The sequence below is a fragment of the Bubalus kerabau genome, chromosome 3, assembly GCF_029407905.1.
Source record: "Bubalus kerabau isolate K-KA32 ecotype Philippines breed swamp buffalo chromosome 3, PCC_UOA_SB_1v2, whole genome shotgun sequence".
Taxonomy (NCBI): domain Eukaryota; kingdom Metazoa; phylum Chordata; class Mammalia; order Artiodactyla; family Bovidae; genus Bubalus; species Bubalus kerabau.
The window spans coordinates 97064356-97084016 of record NC_073626.1 but is presented as its reverse complement, the minus strand read 5'-3'; the positions used below and the strand labels follow the sequence as shown (position 1 = coordinate 97084016).

Here is a 19661-nt window from a genome sequence, read left to right as displayed (position 1 = left end):
TCATCCTGTCTCCTATTGAGCCAGTCAGACACAGACAAATAGCCAGTTGGTTGTCAATGTAAGACTTTAATATAATTTCTTACTGGCAAGCAGAGAGCTTTCTGCTCAGAGAAAAATCGGTTGGCAGTAATGTTATTGTATTAAATTGAAAGAGTTCGGTCATAAGAAACATGTCTGAAATGTGGAATATATGTGAGGGAAAGGAAATAAAGGAATGAATATAGTATATGAATGAAGACTTCAAGAAAGTGAAGACTACTGTGTAGTATTGGCTCAGACGGTAAAGAATCTGCCTGCCATGAGGGAGACCTGGGTTCGATCCCTGGGTTGGAAAGGTCCCCTAGAGGAGGGCATGGCAACCTGCTCCAGTATACTTAGCTAGAGAATCCCCATGGACAGAGGAGCCTGGCAGGCCCCAGTCCATGGGACCACAAAGAGTTGGACACGACTGAGCGACTAAGCACAGCCCTGTGTAGCACAGACATTCAGTTAGAAGTCAACCAGACCATGATTAGAGGAAAAGCAATAAATATGAAACATGAAAAAAGAGCTGCCAATCTGTTTGGTCTCTCTCTGAAATAAGGGTAATTTATTTGAGACTTGGTAGTGGCTTATTCAGTGCTTTAATTTGTAGTTCAAAAGTAAGACTATACTTGGTTAAATTGCCAGAATCATTGAATTAACTTGAATCTTAAATTTGAAATGTATTCCATTCCTGAATAAATGAAAATAATTAAGGTATAGTTCTTGCATGATTTAGTCACTTTACAAGTTTGTTAGATATCAATATAACTATATTGCTAGAAAGCACATTTCCAGACTACAAAATCTAGATCTAAATAGTGGAAGTCTTGAGTTCCCTTGTGAATTATAAAGGGAGAAGTGATTATGAACTTTTTGGAAGAGGGTAATTCCAAGCAGAAATGCACACACAAACACAAACCTGTAGTTCTTCAGTCTCTTTCTTCCCTCCACCTCTTGAGTCTGCTTGTGTGTTCCTGTTCCTCTGTTTTGATTTGGGTTGGGTCTAGATTTAGGTGTTTTACTTAGAAGCAAGAATTGAAGTAGAAGATCAAAAGAATTTTTCAAAATCTCATCTATAGCTAAGCTTTCTTTTCCATAGTAGATAGCGGCTAACATTTATTGATTATTTGGTTATGTGCCAGATACCTGATTCTCATAACTTTATTATAAGAGTAGACTTTCTTTGTATTTCCATTTTGGGAAATTGAGGCTCAGTGGTCAAATTCTGGCTTCATACCCCTTGAAAGTGGGAAAGCTGGCCCTCAAAAACTGTCTCTCAGACTCTTAACCACTAACAGGATTCACATGAGTTCGTTTTTGTAGGATTGTTTATTATTAGAAAGGAATTCTTTAGAATCAAAACAAGATAGTACCTTCTTATAACTAATCTTTTAGGATATAGAAAGAGTTGTATTATGAGCTTTGCTTTGTAACCATATTTTTTTTCTAGTATTTTTTCTTATTAAATGTTTCCCATTTATTTCCGTTTTGATTTCAGAAATGTATTGTGGTGGAATAGAACTATAACTCAGCATAATAAAATCCACAGTTAGGAATTCTAACATTTACTTTAGGAAACATCCTGGTTTTGTCATTGAGGTCTCTGTTTGTTTCTGTATTTATTTTTAAATGGTCAAATGAAGAGTCAGGTGTTAAATTTTTGAATTAGTATGTTAAATGAAGTCACATGTTAATTTTAATTATATTGGGTTGGCCAAAAGTTTGTTCAGGTTTTTCCATAACGTCTTATGGAGTATTTGACAAAGGGGAATCAAAGTACCTTCAGTTTTTTTACAGAACTTCAAAGGTCACAAGTAGGTCATAGAAAACCTGCCAAGGTTCTGTATATCTTTTTCAGGGAGGAAAATCATGTGAATTTAAAAAGCAATTTTAAACTAGAAATTCCTCAAATATTTTTAGTCCCTTGCCTGGCAGTACATGCATGACAACCGCTACAGTGTTCGCAGTGGGAGCATGGTATGTCTGAGGTGGTAGAAAGAATAAGAACCACTGCTCTGGAGTATTTCTTCAATGTTATTAAAATTCATTGTTTTACTGGTTTGTGAGATCCACTGAGCATTTGAGCTTGTGCATCTCAGTAAAATTCAATTATGTCAGCATTGTAGTTACTATAATTTCCTAATGTCTAATAAGCTGTACTTTAGAGATTTTTCTATTTTTATTGGAATGTGGGGTCTCAAACTAGTAAAAGAGAACAATAAAGTCCTGAAATTCTGTTCCATGATTAACTTTGTTAGAGTGAATTTAAATATTCTCAGGTCAGTGATAGGTTTTTTGTTTTTACAATGAATGATAATGTTGACAGTTACAATTAGATTTCTGTTCACCAGTTTTTGTTAGAGGAATTTCTTTTTCTTAAGGGGGCAAAGCATTTAGTGTTATCTCTTTTATTTTACCAAATAGTAGGTTATACAGCTAGGTAGAATAGCCCTTATGAGCAAATGAGAAGCATCTTAAACTAGTCCCAGATGAGAAGGATTGAGTGGAGAGAGTAATAACTCCCATGGACCAGAACAGGAGGCTCTCAGAATACAAGTCGATTACAAGTCGTCTGTAGTCCCAGGTGAATGCAAAGGGGCTGTTCTTCGAAAAGTGTAAATTCTTTAGTCTTTGCTTCTGATTTTACTGGACTGGAATCATTATAATAAGGTGCTCTTCAGATATTAATTTTTATCTAAATACTTCCCTGTCTTTGATTTGTGCTTATTAAAGAGGACAAGGGGCATGGTAAACCTCTCAGTCCAGGACCCTTATTATTTAATACTTAACAACTTGACATTCTTACTACTACTAGTATACCTCCTTCTATGTCCTTGATTTGGATTGATCCACTGAGAAGATTCTTTTCTGCCTCTTGACACCAACCTGACACTACCTTCTATTCTTTTTAGCATGTCTCATCCTTATTAGGATAAGCAAAGAGTATTACTGCAATAGAGTTAGTGTAAAGAGTGTTAAGAAAATGTAGTAAAATAAGTAAAATTGCTCCATGATTAAGGGAACAAATGTCAGGGGAAATCTGTGCACATGAGCTAGCTGGCCCTCATAGTAATCATAAAACCAAATCTTTACTGACACTTGGGAACCCACTGAAAGCCACCTAAATTAAGTAACCTACTAAGTTGAAAACTGTAATGTTTATAATAGACATAATCTGTTAATGATTTACATATGGATGAGTGCTGTTTTTAGTGCTCAGAGAAAAAGTAGAGTTTCATGTAATCTGAAGAAAACATGGTACAAGTAGGACAAATACTGGAAAAAATATGTATTTTAAATTACCAGTAAGAAGAGAGTGGGGAAACCAATGTTAATTTAAATAAAAAAATATGCTTGTAATATATTAGTAACAAGATTTATATTTTAGAATTAGGTGATGGTACATGTGACTATGAAGCACAGTAAAGAAATTACGAGGATCAAACAGCATTTTACTCCAGTTAATGAGATTAAAAAATTATATTTGATAACAAGACAGTTTTACTAATCCTGCAGCTGTCTAATATTCTTTTTTAACTTGTGTGTTAATGTATAAACAGTGTTTGGGAAACGTGTTTCCAGGTTGTAAGCATTGTCAGTAAAAACTGATGGTGTCTTTGTTATTCCGAATTACATTTTCCTTTTTTCATCTGTTTCTTTCTCCCCCTAGGAAAATGACCGGACATTCCTTCCACATGGGCTACAGTATGGCAATTTTGAATGGCATTGTAGCTGCTCTTACTGTAGCTTGGTGCCTCATGTAAACCTGCACTGAAGCAAAGTACTGGACAAAACTTAGTCATGATTACTTTGTAATAACAGAACATCACTGCCTATTCAGAAGACCAAGAAAGTTGCTGCTCATTATGTGGTTCAGATACAAGTCATATCATCATCATTATGGAGGACTTTTTCTAGATCCTAGGCATTGGGAAAATATAAGTATTCAGTTTCAAGTAGTTCTTAAAAGTATAAGATGTTTACCTCATCTTTTTACTTTTGTGTGTGTCGTCCTTATAAGTTGTAGAAAACATTTTAATGGAAATCAAACTCAGAAACCTAGATGCAGAACATCCTGTATTAAAGCCTGCTTTTCCATGTATATACTACATTTTTGCTAAGAAATACTGATAGTACTTTTGAGATAGAAATATTTCTTATTTATTCATTGTATTAGAAAAGCAAACAATGCCTACTACTTTGACATTTTATAGAAGCTACTTTTAAATCAGAATATTTAGTTTTCAATATATAATCAATAGAAGGTGCACTTATTTTTTAACGGGGTATGGTTCTTTGGGGTTTTTTTTTTTTTTTTTTTTTTACATATTTTCCTACTATATATTGAATTTGTATCTTTTTAAATTGTTGCATCTAGGCAAATGTAAATGTTATTTTTTTATCTGGTGCAAACCTAATACCTTCCATTTTTAATAAGTATTTTGTCTTTTAAGAAAAGCACATTGGCCTCACATTTAAAAATAAGTAAACTTATTTTTAACAGAAAAGTAGTTTAATTATTTAAGGAATGATAATACTGAGGAAATTTAAAGCTGTCCCCTCTTTCCATTTTCACAATGCCAAATATTTATCTTGGTGCATATATGGTTACTTCAACAGAACCGATACTATCTTGTTTTTAATAAATATAGACTTGACATTTTTATATTTAGGAATGCTTGAATTAGTTTGTTTTTAGTCTCCAAAATTTGGTTACCAAAATAGAAAAAGTATTTTGATACAATGTGTGTACATGTATAATTTTTTATGTATAGTTTCCTTATTTTCCTATTTAAATGTTCTTTTGTAATTGTGTTGTTTTGTTTTTGTTCTCATTCTAATTAAGCCTTAATTGTTCCAATTCCTTTCTAAATACCTGCTTAGGAATAGTCTCTTGAATTTTAGAAAGATGGACTATTTAAAATACTGTTTTCCCTGGCCATAGGAAAACCTGCCTTAGGATAGCACTGTGTAGCAAAACTGCTTATTCAGGCCAAATGGGAAATGAATATATACATTTGTTCATGTTACCTGCTAATTGTTGTTACTGAGTAAATGATTTAATAATGTTTCTAAAAGTCTTAACCTTTTTTTTCTTTTTACCATTCAAAAACCTTTCATTGGAAATGCCAAATGCTGCTCTCTCTAATTTAAATTATCTTAAGTGTTTAGATTAATAGGGGAAGGGGGTGTTTTTGTAAGGCACACATGTTACACACACATCCCATGGCTTAATTATTCCACACACACACTCACATACACACATATCCCATGGCTTAATTATTCCTTGCAGAGTAGTGCTTCCTGTCTTCTTCCCCACCCCACGAACCCTTCTTCTTCTCCCTTCCCCAGCAACCTTGGCTCTAAAGGACTCTTCTATTGCAAAGGAATGTACAAGTAACAAAGTCAGTTTTTCTTCTCTCTACCCCCAAAAACTCCCCAACACCCTCAAATTTGGATAACTTCTTCCTGATTTTTATGTCTTATGACTAAGAAAAATCTAGTAGACCATTTATATGTAAATATCTATAAGATACTGTATCTATATAATATGGATACATATAAATATTCAGTATGTATCTCTTAAGCTACTTCTTCTGGAGCTCTGTTTCTTCTGGACTGGTGCCAGGGTCCAGCCCCAGCAGGATCCAGGGAATCCCTCAGGATGATGGCATCAGCAATAAGGAAAGTAAAAGGGAAGAGAAAGAGGCTTGATCTTCCTTGATTTACACAGAAAGCCAATAAAGCTCCTGTGGTTCCAGGGAGTCATCCTGAAAGAAGAACAGAGAGAGAAAGAAAAGGAAAGAATGACACGGGGAGACCAAGCTTCGGTGAGCGAGGCCCATAACTTTATTTTCAAAAGGAACTTTTATACCTTGACTTGTACATAGAGGGAAATGAAAGATGTAAAGTCATGCAGAGTCAGCCCAAACATTACATCTATTTTGTCTTTATCGAAACCAGGGCTTTTTCTGCATACCTTTCCCATAAACAATGTTGTGTACATTATCTTCCGGCCTTGGAGGCCTGTGGACATTTTATGACCCTTTTTTGATAAAGGCTGTTCAGCCAGAAAACTTATTTTCCCTTGAAGTGTTTTTTCTTTATATTTCTAATCTATGTCAGCCTCAGAAAATGCTAAACAGAGTTACATTCTCACGGAGCAAAGGTGCAGTGAGTTACAACTAAGAAAGAACCAATTAGCTCAAAGGTCTGATGTGGTTAATTCCAAGGCTACTACTTGTTTTCTTATATTCCAACTATGTTAACCAATGCACTCCCAGGTGCACAATGGATAAGGGATATGGGCACTTGGCAGCAAGCATTGCCTCAACGATGAAATCTTACACCAGCACTACCCTAATAGTTTTTAATTCTTCGAAAGGCTCTATATTTTTAGAATGTTTTAGGCTTCCAGTGTCTCTCACGGTTGGGAGGCTGTGAACAATCATGTGTGTTAATTGCCAGAGTATGGATAAACCTGTCAGGCAAGCTAGAAAGCCATCAGAGGGGTTTGAATTGAAACACTCCTATCATGCCCAGGAGACTTATTAACTAAAGCCCTAAGTTGACTTTTTCCAGAGAAAGGTGGTCAGGGATAGCCCCCTGTTAACGTCGGAAGAGTTGGTGAAAGGCACAAAATAGTAAGACAGACAGATTCTGGTTTTGGAGTAGATGCTCGAGCAGATCCAGGGGGTCCCTCGACTCCTGATCCGCCTTGCTCGTCAGGCCTCCTCCACATGACCTTGTCATGGGTGGGATCTACTGTGCTGGCTCCCGGCAGACTGGGACTCCTCTTTCTTGGGAAACTCCTCTCTGCAGTCTAACATAGGATGCAAATATAAACTATCCTACTTCCTTAGCAGAGTGATTGACTGAGGATAGGTACCTAACCAAAGCTAGGCCGCTCCTAGTTTCTCATCTTCCCTGACCACAGTAATTGAAACAGGAATAAAGACATGACTTAAATTAGGCTAGTCTCTTCCCAGAATTTCTCAAGTTGAAATTAAGGTAAATTAAGCTGGAAAGATACAAACCCAGGAGATGCTGGAAACCAGGGTTTAGCCAAATTCAGTGGGACAGAATAAGGCGGACATGGATATTGCTAATAACATTTCCTGTAGTCCCTGACTCTCAGTGGTGACCCTGCCATTCTTGAAATTTGGTTTATTCACAGTTTTGGGAGCTAGGAGTCCAAGAATAGGGTGCCAGCATTATTGGGTTCTAGTGAAGATAGCTGTCTTATTGTGGCCTCACTGGTGGGAGAGAGGCTAGCTGTCTTCCTTTAGAAAGATTCTAACCCCATAATGAGGGCTCCACTCTCACTACCTAATTACCTCCCAAAGGCCCCACCTCCTAATACCATCCTGTTGAATGTTAGTTTCAACCAGTGAATTTGGTGGTATTCAGGGGGCACCAAGGTGCAGGCCATAAAATATCCAGTAGCAAAAGTAGGTTCTTCAAAAAGATAAGACAGACTTCTAGTAATAAAACAGATCTTAAAAGAGATTTTCCATGTTTGTCTATTTTTCCATTTCTGCCTGTTTACTTGATTATATCAGGAACTTGTTGCAAGCAACAGATACCATCTGACTAACTTAAGGAAAAGGAATTTAGTGGAAGGTTATCCATTGACTCTCAGAACTGGTAGGCAGGAATCAAAAAAGTACTGAAAGGTGAAGGAGGAGGAAGCAAAGGAACTGTTTGTTGGTTGGAACAGTATGATCAGGATAATAAAATGAATCCTTGTTGTCATTTGTTCTTGTTCCTTGCAAGATCAGCTCAAGGTTCAGAGTCTTTGGAGAGATTGCCAACTGACCAAGATTTGGTCATGTGCCTCCTCTATTTAGCTTCTGTAATTTGGGATGAGCAGCCCCCAAAGATAAATATTCACTACAGCTCATTCTTGACTGTTCAGTTTCTCCACACATACTATTCCTTTCATACTTGAATGTCTAAAAGTAAAGCGTGCCTAACAGTGCAGCTATCGTTTACTACATCTGAGGTCAGAACTTCAGAGTATATTCATTCTTCTAGTTTTGGACATTCTACAAAATATGCTCTTTTTAATCCAAATGACAGGAAAGAGAAATTTCTTAAAATACATATTGTATATGACATCAAGAAGATAGGTAGAAGTTACTGTCTTAAGATCCTGGTCACAAGACCTTCCTTTGTAGCTGTCCTTTTATCTTTGGCCACTATCTTGGCAAGTTAGGTTTCTTCCCTAACAGAGTGAACAAATTTACTTCTGACGTGTCTAACGTCTTGTCTAACGTCTTGTTGATTCTTCGCTACCATGTATGGTAGTACAACACACCCCAGAGTATCTTTAGTTTTCCCTCTATACTCTTCTCTGCTCACATTGTGTGGTAGCAACTGTATCACAAGGGTAAAACACCCCAACTAACTTAGCAGTCTCTTTTTGTTTTGCATGATTACCTGATGGCATGAAGAATCTATAATGTGGCTGTTTGAACTCTTCTGAACTAATTTCTTTTGAACTCTTTCGTTATGTACTTAAATCTTTAAGAACAGCCGGGTTAGGGTTGGGAACAAAGGGCAAAAACTTTGTGAGGATATCACTGGGTGTAATAGTGAGAGGCCTCTTGGTTCCTGGACCTTTGTAATATAGGAATGGGAGAAACAGCATCGAAAGTCAATTGTTGGATAAAAATACGTACTACATCTGGAGAGACACCAACTTTAAATCTTGTGTCTCAACTGGCTCCATAACTAAATCTTCACTAGATTATTCCAATACTAGCTAATGGGAATTCCCTGGCAGTCCAGTGGTTAGGACTTGGACCCTTCACTTCTGGGGCCCAGGTTTGATCCCTGATCAGGGAACTAAGATCCCGCAAGCAGAAACAAAACCTAGCAGCTGATAAAGAGATTAACAAAATAAGAATTAAGTACATCATCTGACCTCCTGTGGACTGTTGTTTTTTTGGCTAGAGCAGTGTTGTATGAGAATCCATGATAATATATAAACTATTCAGTAAACCCATAAATAATGGTGCTGCCAGATGTATCACAGGTGAGAAAAGCAAATCTAAAACCATAGTATGTTTACCAGTGAGGACAAAACCACTGAGATGTTACTCCTAATGCAGTTAGTTAGCTACCAGGTAACAGGGCTGACTGCCCTGCCCTCCTTCCCCTCCCCCAATATGTGATACCATGAAAGGGCAATGGGGTGAAGATGGGGTGGGAACACGACAGTAGCCAGGATCGCCTCTGAAGTCACACTTGTGTCTGTGGATTCCATTCTTGCCATCCCACACTTCCTTTATTCTCCCATCAAACATGGCTTGACAGGAGGACACTAACACAGAATATGTTATCTTGTCTACTTGATTATTTAGAGCCTCTTTCACAGGGCTTTGGTACGTGCAATAACATATCTCAGACACACACTCATATTCTGGATCTGCTTCCCAGCCTTTTCTTAAGTTGGCACCAATTCTTTTCCAACCCCTTGACAATCCAGCCACACTGCTAGTTCCCTCTCCATGACTATGTATAATCCTTCTTTCCTACCATGTCTCTGTGAGGATTAATTTTGCCTCACAGTGGCACTCTTGAGCAATTTAGCTTAAATATTTAGCAGTGTTTAGAAACATTTTTTATGGTTGTGAGTAGGGGATGTCACTGGCAATCAGTTGATAGAGGCCAGGGTCCTCCAGATGTTCAGGACAATTCCCCACTAGAAAGAATAATCACCTCAAATATGAGTAGTGCCAAGGTTGAGAAACCCTGATATATATATATATATACATGACTAAGTGAATTAGATGATATCCTGTTCAGAATGAACAGCTGGGGTAATGGTTATCTGGAGTCCCAAGATCAGGTGTTCATTCTTCAAAAGGCCAAGTTCAGTTCAGTTCAATTCAATCACTCAGTTGTGTCTGACTCTTTGCAACCCCATGAATTGCTGCACGCCAGGCCTCCCTGTCCATCACCATCTCCCGGAGTTCACCCAAACCCACATCCATCGAGTGGGTGAGGCCATCCAGCCATCTCATCCTCTGTCATCCCCTTCTCCTCCTGCCCCCAAACCCTCCCAGCATCAGAGTCTTTTCCAATGAGTCAATTCTCATGAGGTGGCCAAAGTACTGGAGTTTCAGCTTTAGCATCATTCCTTCCAAAGAATACCCAGGACTGACCTCCTTTAGAATAGACTGGTTGGATCTCCTTGCAGTCCAAGGGACTCTTCAAGAGTCTTCTCCAACACCACAGTTTAAAAGCATCAATTTTTTGGCGCTCAGCTTTCTTCACAGTCCAACTCTCACATCCATACATGACTACTGGAAAAACCATAGGCTTGACTAGACGGACCTTTGTTGGCAAAGTAATGTCTCTGCTTTTGAATATGCTACCTAGGTTGGTCATAACTTTTTTCCCAAGGAGTAAGGGTCTTTTAATGTCATGGCTGCAATCACCATCTGCAGTGATTTTGGAGCCCCCCAAAATAAAGTCTGACACTGTTTCCACTGTTGCCCCATCTATTTGCCATGAAGTGATGGGACCGGATGCCATGACCTTCGTTTTCTGAATGTTGAGCTTTAAGCCAACTTTTTCACTCTCCTCTTTCACTTTCATCAAGAGGCTTTTTAGTTCCTCTTCTCTTTCTGCCATAAGGGTGGTGTCATCTGCATATCTGAGGTTATTGATATTTCTCCTGGCAATCTTGATTCCAGCTTGTGTTTCTTCCAGCCCAGCATTTTTCATGATGTGCCCTGCATATAAGTTAAATAAGCAGGGTGACAGTATACAGCCTTGACGTACTCCTTTTCCTATTTGGAACCAGTCTGTTGTTCCATGTCCAGGTCTAACTGTTGCTTCCTGACCTGCATATAGTTTCTCAAGAGGCAGGTCAGGTGGTCTGGTATTCCCATTTCTTTCATAATTTTCCACAGTTTATTGTGATCCACACAGTCAGACTTTGGCATAGTCAATAAAGCAGAAATAGATGTTTTTCTGGAACTCTCTTGTAGAAAGAGCCTATATCTCAAAAGGAAATCATTATCCTAAGAGTACTTATTGCTGACTATCCTGTGGACCTTTGCTTGGCCAGGTCTGTCATAGACACTAATCATTAACTACTCTGACTTTGTCTATTATTGAGATTTCCCACCTGATGCTACTTCTGGTCAAAGAATTCATAAAAAATAAAATCCACCCACAAAACATTTTCTTCCCATCTCCATATGCTATCTGTTTTTGTGCTCAAGGGAGAATGCTTCCACAAAGTTTTCATACAACCATGCTATTATTTTTGAATTGGAAGCTGAGACTGCATTTGCCCATTCCAAATTCCTTAAGCACTGGGTACACAAGCAAAATGGATATTAGGGCACTGACTGGAGTGATTGCTAATACGCCAAGAGGTAACTGAGTTGGCTGCTACACAATAGGAGCCAGAAGGAGTATGGACAAAAACCCAAAGGCCCCAAAACCCAAATAGAGTTGCTTCCTTGTTAGACTCATATTGCTAGTAGAATATTACAACAGCCTTACACAGGCAGAGTCTCAAGTCCCTCAGACATGAGGTTTTCATCACCCCACTGGATTGAAATCCTACACCTGGTAAGAGTTCTGGATGAAAGTCAAGGGAACATTAAATAGATATTAGACAAGGTAATAACCAGCTAGGTATTGTTTTGGTCCTCACAACTAGTTTCAAAAACAAATAGCTAGAGCCTCTATCCATATTTCTTTTGGAATGGCATGCATGTAGTCTAACGTCCTTTTTATTTTTTTAATTTCTCACACTGTTGTTTGGAGGATTTTGACAGTGGCTCTAACTACAATGTAGTGCATTGTTTGCAGAATATATTGTGATGGGATTAATTGTGGAATTGGGAAGGAATGGAATTCCCTGCAATCCTGACCATGGAGCTAAATGTAGTAACCTATGAGAACTTTAATTGTCCTCCTATGAGGAAGGGTCAGTGCATTTTCAATTGAAAGAGCAATGGTTGAACATTATGTTAGATGAGATAATTTTTTGAAGTGTAATCATGGGAAATAGAGTATGTGTATATTGGGCAGGAGAAGGAGTAGACTTTAGTGGGTATTTTGTCATTTATTGACTGCAAAGTCCCAAAATCTGTTTTTATTTAGGGAGAATTCCTTGTTATGTGAATGTCTGTTAGAAGGCAAACCTCCACACTGCATTAGAGAAGGCTAAGAGAATAGATATTTTCTTTCTCACAAATTGATTGCTAATATGTAACCTTGGTGCCACCAATTTTACTGCTCCTGCCTGAGCTTTGAGTTGTGAAAGGATGGCATGATAACTAACAGAAGACTTAGAATTCATGCGCAGTTGTGCCAGTCTGTGGCATTGGCAGTGGTTTCTAGCTGCATTTTGCTCTGATCAGGCCAGTAATAGAATCCTGATCAGGCTGTTTTGATGCATAACTTTTGCTGTCTTTGCTACCAAGCTTTCCTTGGTGTCTGGCATTTTATGATCCTGGTTGTCTGACCTTTCTTCAGTTTTGTGAGCTACTGCTTAACCTTATAATAAAATTATTTTGTTCCTAGCCAGCAAAAATTAGATTCTGATGTTTAAAATCAAGTACTAAGGATTCATATATCAATTTCCACCACTACTTGTCCACAAAGCTCCTTGAAAAAACTTTGTTCCACTACGATTTCAGCCACGTAGACTTATTTATTTTACTAATTTAAAAAATTATTGTATGCTTTTCCAGCCTTATTATTTTATAATCACTTGTCTTCCTAAAGAAACTTTTAGATTCTTTTAAAATGCATACAGTACTTAGGCTGAAGCTTACACACATCAGGTGCTCAGTAATTGTATATGACATGTTTTAAACACTTATCTATGCATAGAATTACAAAGTGGTAAAGGAAATTTGTTTTTTAATTTTGGAAGAAATTACTTCAGATCTTATACATAAATTGACAATAAGAAAACTTATTACAAGCACATAATTAAGTGTTCCTTATACTAGTACAAATATCTTTTTATACAATGCTGAATTTTTTTTTCAAAAATGCAAAGAAAGTTAATAGGAATGTATAAGTGTGATATTTGAAATAAAACATATCTTTGGATTTCCTTTAGGTCTAACCATTTACAATTGACATTGGACTGAACAGACAAGTGGTATAATTAAAGGGCAGTCAGAATGCAATTTATTTGTAATTTCATAAGTTCGTGTATCAGAATCAAACTCCACAGAGTACAGAACTACAGAACTACAAGTCACTTGTAGTCATTGTACAGAACTACAAGTCACTTCTTGGAGTAAAGAGTTTCCAGCAACATAAGATGGTTAGTCAAACATCAGTGCTTAGAATGATAGTATTTTTACTTATAATCTGAAAAAGTTGTGTACAACAAAACATCCAGATGTACAATCACACTAAACTCCCCTCAAAACTGGAATTTGGAAAAACTACAAGAATATCCCAGAAAGATGTACAAGTGGGCAGAAAAATGACACATGTTTAATGGTGGACACCCTGGTAGCATGGGAAGAAAATCCAAATGTTTTTATAAAGGACCACCTGGAAAGGTGTTAGAAACAAACTGAAATACTTGCTTTGGACTATAGGAGCCTCTGCTGCTCAAGAAAAAAGTATTGCAAATCCGTGCTGAAAAGATGGACCAAAATCTTAAGTTTAAGAGTAGCTTAAACGTGTGGCAGGGGTGAGGGGGGACTTGAGGGGAGTAGTTATTAATGGCTTATTAAATCATAAAGGAAATGAATACAAGTAACATGAGCATGGGCAAATAACCAATAAATAGATATTAAAATAATAAAGAATATTTTAGGGCTTGTAAGTGGTAATGTCAGAAGAAAAATGTTCAGAGCGTTGCGAAGTTATGATAGTTTTTACCTATAGATATAGTATGGCCTAAAAATATAGATAGCTTTGATAAGGGCTTCCCAGGTGGCACAGTGATAAAGAATCCACCTGCCAGTATAGGAGATAGGCATGGATTCGATCCCTGGGTTGGGAAGATCCCCTGGGGTAGGAAATGGCAACCCACTCCAGTATTCTTGGAGAAGGCAATGGCACCCTACTCCAGTACTCTTGCCTGGAAAATCCCATGGATGGAGGAGCCTGGTAGGCTGCAGTCCATGGGGTTGCTAAGAGTCGGACACGACTGAGTGACTTCACTTTCACTTTTCTCTTTCATGCATTGGAGAAGAAAATGGCAACCCACCCCAGTGTTCTTGCCTGGAGAATCCCAGGGACGGGGGAGCCTGGTGGGCTGCCATCTATGGGGTTGCTCAGAGTCGGACAGGACTGAAGCGACTTAGCAGCAGCAGCAGCCAGTATTCTTGCCTGGAAAATTCCACGGACAGAGCCTGTTTGGGTTACAGTCCACGGAGTTTGAGTTGCACACAACAGAGCCACTGAGCATACAGCTTTGATAAAGGCTTATAAAACCATGAAAGAAGAAAGGTGCAATCTTTAAAGGGGGAATGTTTCAGAGATATAATTAATCTTGTGGGAAAATAAAGGTTCTGGAAAGTAAGAGCTGTTTTGTGTTACCTCTGTGAGAGAGCATTAAACTGAATGAAAATCACTGCTTTACCTTAACAGCTTTTTCTTTCCAACAAAACTCAATAAAGCACAGTCTCCTTGCTGCCTCTTTGAGCAACATACTCCTGGTTTCTCCCGCTATTCCCAGAAATCAGCACTGTTACAGCTGCTTACATGAAACTAAATGCTGAGATGGGTCCATCCTGGACTCAATGAAACTCATATTTTCCTTCTCTTTAGAGAAGACTGCAAGACCAGCCAGTTGGTGGCTCTGAATCAGCTCCAGAATGGACCTGGATATGCAGTTTAGTGTGATATGTCAGGAAAGATAGGAATTCCTAAAAGCAATTCAAAGTTAATATCCTGACTCCCTCCAAACTTCTGTAGATGGCTCTGCTGCTGAAAGTTCAGCCTTTTTTTTTTTTTTAAAGTACCATTTAAAAATCTGTCAGCATAATTTGTGTGTCAAAAGATAGGACTTCTTATGTCTGTATTTTAGCTAGATACTGAGAAAGTAATTACTCCAACTTCTAGGTAAGTTATAATCATTTATAATTCTTAGTGCTGTTCAAACCTGCCCAAGGTGAAAGTCAGCATGCTGGATCTAAAAGTATAATGAGAGTATAATTTTCCATTTTGCCTTAAATACAACTGGTGCTTACACTATTGGATGTTACAAGTTCCTATTAATATAAAATATAGATTGCTTGACATTTATTCTGTATCAGTTTTTACATAAAACTGTACTTTCAGGTTGTACAAATTTCCATTTGTATTCAAGTTTGGACAAACAAAATAAGGATTATACTTTTAAATATCATAAACATCCAATAAGAAATATCCTGTAAAATTGATAGATAAATTGTTTTAAAGGAAATACAAGAATGAATATCAGAAAATGTTTCTTAAAAACGTGTCTTGATAAACACATTTTCATACTAATCTAATAGCCTGTAGAAATTTACAATTAAAATGAATCAGAAGTGTATTTTGTAAATCAAAATCATTAATGATTCCTATTTCTCTGTTTCCCAGTTAGAATTAAATTTTTACTTTGTAGAAATTTTTCAGAAACATAATCAGTGATTTTTTTAAAAAGCTTATTTTAGTAATAAATACATAAAAGGAAAATTAAGCAATTTTTCATAGAAAAAATCTTGGATATATATTTTTAAAATTTTAGTAACTTACTGTTACCCACAACAGGCAAATACTCCCAACCCAACAATAAAAATCTTAAACAATTGGAAATGTCTTGGTATTTAAAAAAATAAATCTTAAGGATATAGGTAACATAGAATATGAACTCCCATGAAATATGAATAGAAAAACCAAAGAAAATTTTAAAGTATTATATGACAGCAAATTTCTTATTAAAATTGTTCTGATTATTCATATAGTCTTATATAAAGGATTTTTTTTTTTTCTGATAATACAAGAAGAAAAATGTGTAGTAAATGGCTGATGTTGATACCATAAAGCTAGAGGGGTATAGGAGTGCTAAAGGCATCCTCCTTCCTGACTGATTATCTTTTTTTTTTCTTTTTTTTTTAAGATGTGAAAATAGTATTTTAATAGTCAGTAACAGGAACACACAGCACCCCCTGGGCTGGAGGGTCCAGACAAGAACACTTAATAAGCACAAGCCTCCCCCATACCAAAGCTGCTTCCCCCATAACTCTGTTGCAACAAAGATCAGACACACCCCAGGTCCCCCTCGAGGAGGCCCCCCACCCAGGCCCTGGCTCCTTACACAACGAAGGTCACATGGACACTGCAGGTTTATCACAAGTTGCCAACAGCACTTTATTTTTTCTTTTCAACATCCTGTTCTGCAGCTTCCTTGGCCCTTTTTGCCCGGATGCCAAAGAGCCGGGTGTTGGCGTGGGCCATGCGGAGACTGGCAAATGCCTTAAAGTTCTCTGTGATGACTCTGGCTTTCTCCTTCTTATAGACTTTCCGTATGGGCATAACAGGTCCGGTCAGCTGAGTGGCCAGTTTGAGCTCTTCAGCAGAGCTGTCTCCCTTCTTGGGGGCTGAGGGCTTCCTGGGGAACAGGATAAGCTCGGAGCAGTACTCCTTGAGCCGCTGCACGTTGGCCTGCAGGGACTCCGTGCACTTGTTCTGCCGCCTCGGGTCCACCGAGATCCCGATGGTCCGGGCCACCTTCTTGTGGATGCCGGCCACCCTAAGCTCCTCCAGGCTGAAGCCCCTGCCGGCACAAACCTTCGTATGGTACCTGACCGTCGGGCATCTCATCACCGGCCGGAGAGGACCGGACGCGGGGCGCGGGGCAATGCGGCGCGCCTTGGCCTGCCGGGCCTTGAGTCTACGGATCTTGCGAGCCGGCTGGTTGAACCACGTGGCCACGCGCCGCTGCCAGTCCTTGTGGAAGTGGGGCTTCAGGATCATGCCATTCCGGCTGGGCGCCATGGCTGTGGCCGAAAGGCCTCCTCCGAGGGCTCACGGCCGGGAAAAGCCTGACTGATTATCTTAAAGGCTTGGTAGGAACAATTTAATGAGTGACTAATGAAACCTTCAGTTCAGCAGTATGCAATAAGAGCTTTTATTTCCTAATTTCACTTCTAGGTCTCTCTCCTAAATAATATAAAACACAGAAAAATCTCTATACATGAAAAATATCCTTCAAAGCAAATAACATGTTATAGTGGGAAATAATGGAAGCAAACTAAAAGACCGGTAACATATGGTACAGAAACATAATGGAATATTATGTAGCATTTAAAAATGGTTATCAAGAGGAGTAACATAAGAAATATTATAATCTTAAATTAAAAAGCAGGATACAAGGGACTCCAGTGGTTAAAACTCTGCACTTCCAATTCAGGGGGCACGAGTTCAATCCCTAAAAATGAGCAGGATACAGAAGTGTATAAAGCTGAATTTCAACTATATGAAATACTGCACAGAAAGAAGACATGGAGATTCACTGGAATATTGACAGAGATTTTCTTAGAATAGCTAAATTATAGGTGGTGGTAATTTTTTTTAAGGATTTCTATGTGTTCTTTTAAAAAAAATTATGTAATTTTTGGCTATGCTGAGTGTTGCTGCACGGAGGCTTTCTCTAGTCACAGTATGTGGGCTTCTCATTGTGGTGGCTTCTCTTGTTGCAGAGCACAGGCTTTGGGTACTCATGGATGGACCTCAATAGTTGAGGTGCACAGGCTTTGTTGACCTGTGGCCTGTGAAATCTTCTGGACCAGGGATCAAACTGGTGTCCCCTGCATTGCAAGGTGGATTCTTAACCACTGAACTACTAGGAAAGCCCCTCCAACATGTTCCAAATTCCTTATAAGTATGTATCATTTTCTAATTAGAAAAATATTAGAATTTTAAAACTAGGAATAACCATTAACTACATATAGTTCTTGTGAGGATTACATAAGACCCTGGATGTGAAATTCTCTAGCATATATAATACTGAATATTTCCTTTAAAGCACAACTAAGAGAAGGGGTGGCTTCACCACCTAGCAATCAGAGTTGCTTCCATTATTGTCAAAAAATAGTAACAAAAAATCCTGCGTGTTGCATAGAATCAAATTCTGTCACTCCACACATTTTCAGAGATATTAATTTGAGAATTGTTTTAATAGTTAAAAGCAGAAAACAACTTAAATGATTACAATGGAGGATTAAGTATATTTTGTTTGGTTTGGTTAATTATATTTATCCTATAAAAATAATGAGGTAGATAATGGAAGCCTTAAAAACCAAAATGTCCATGATATAGTTTTAAATGAAAGCTAAGTTGTAGAACAGAATTACAGTATAATCCTGGCTTCATCAAAGACAAAATGAAACCAGGGAAAAAATCTTACATTTTATAGGTGTGATATAATATTCTTAAGAGACTAAACAACAACAACAAAACAAACAAACAAAAACAAAAAACAAAAAAAGAGACTAAACATATGATATAGCTGTGTACCTGATCTACAAATCAGAAAAATGCCTCTAGCTTATGTGTCCAACTATTAAATTAAGATTTCAACTTTAAAATCAGCATAATCTGGATATTTTAGTGTTGCAAGACATCAGCAAATGACTAAGATTAAGGTATCTGACAAGACTTTGGGTGCAGGTAAAAGAAATGTACTTGTGCTAATTTATTATATGGATGCTACGGAATCTCAGACACAGGCTGAAGTATAAACGTCTTGGCACATTCTCCCTGATAAGAGTGTTTTCATATGGCCAAGGTCTTTGGCCTGCTGTACCAGTTTGATGAGTGAAATTTATCTGAACAATGTGATGATTTATGGTGAATGCCTGTTTTTGTTCTGGGATGGAAGAGGTTGAAATGTGAGTAGCTGAGGTAGGTCACACAAGCACTATATGCATACATGACTGAATCCCAATAAAAGTCTAGCACACCAAGGCTCAAGTGAGCTTCCCTGGTTGATAGCACTTCACCTGTGTTGTTGGGAGAATTTAGTGTGTCCCTAAATGATTCTGGGTTTCCCTTGTGGCTCAGCTGGTAAAAAAATCCACCTACAGTGCAGGAGACCTGGGTTCAATCCCTGGGTTGGGAAGATCCCCTGGGGAAGGGAACAGCTAACCCATTCCGATATTCCGGCCTAGAGAATTCCATAGACCATATAGTCCATGGGGTCGCAAAGATTCAGACATGACTAAGCAACTTTCACTTCACTATATGACTCCACTGAAAAGGGACACCTGGAAGCAATGCCCGATTTCTCTTGGACTTCACTCCATACACCTTTTCCCTTTACTGATTTCAATCTGCATCCTTTTGCAGATTGTAACACATTGTAATACATTATAACCATGAGTGTAACATCCTTTGAGTTCTGCAAATCCTTCTAGTAAATCACCAAGCCTAAGGATGGTCTTGTGAACCCTGATACAAGAATTAACTAAAAATGTGTCGAAAGATAGCTACTCTCCTCATCCTAAGACCAACGTAAGTGTTAAACCATCCTCCCCCAAATAAGGAGGTCTGCTTGACCCATACACCCATACACACAGGTCCTTAATTAGAGGATGCCAGCACTGGAAGTTGATTTAATCTGACCTCATTCTATAACTGAGGAAATTAAGGATGAGAAGAAATTA

At 38.1% G+C, this 19661-nt stretch overlaps 2 protein-coding genes across 3 annotated transcripts in view; one reads left to right on the top strand and one right to left on the bottom strand.

Moving 5' to 3' along the window:
* Window positions 1-19661, top strand: part of ARL6IP6 (ADP ribosylation factor like GTPase 6 interacting protein 6) — a 68861-nt gene that overhangs the window by 33679 nt on the left and 15521 nt on the right. Inside the window, exon 4 of one of the 2 annotated variants that reach the window (XM_055572571.1) lies at window positions 3695-5102. The exons of the other annotated variant lie outside the window; for it this stretch is intronic. Coding sequence (XP_055428546.1) covers window positions 3695-3788 — 94 coding nt within the window. The 3' untranslated portion in view covers window positions 3789-5102. Of the gene's footprint in view, window positions 1-3694; window positions 5103-19661 lie in introns of those variants that run through there. 2 annotated transcript variants of the gene reach the window in all.
* Window positions 16315-17051, bottom strand: LOC129646426 (60S ribosomal protein L13-like). The gene has a single exon (XM_055572573.1). The coding sequence runs from the start codon at window positions 16990-16992 to the stop codon at window positions 16366-16368; it is 627 nt and encodes a 208-aa protein (XP_055428548.1). The 5' UTR covers window positions 16993-17051; the 3' UTR covers window positions 16315-16365.

Coding starts and splice junctions, on each gene's coding strand:
- LOC129646426 (XM_055572573.1), bottom strand. CDS start 16,992: ATGGCGCCCAGCCGGAATGGCATGATCCTGAAGCCCCACTTCCACAAG.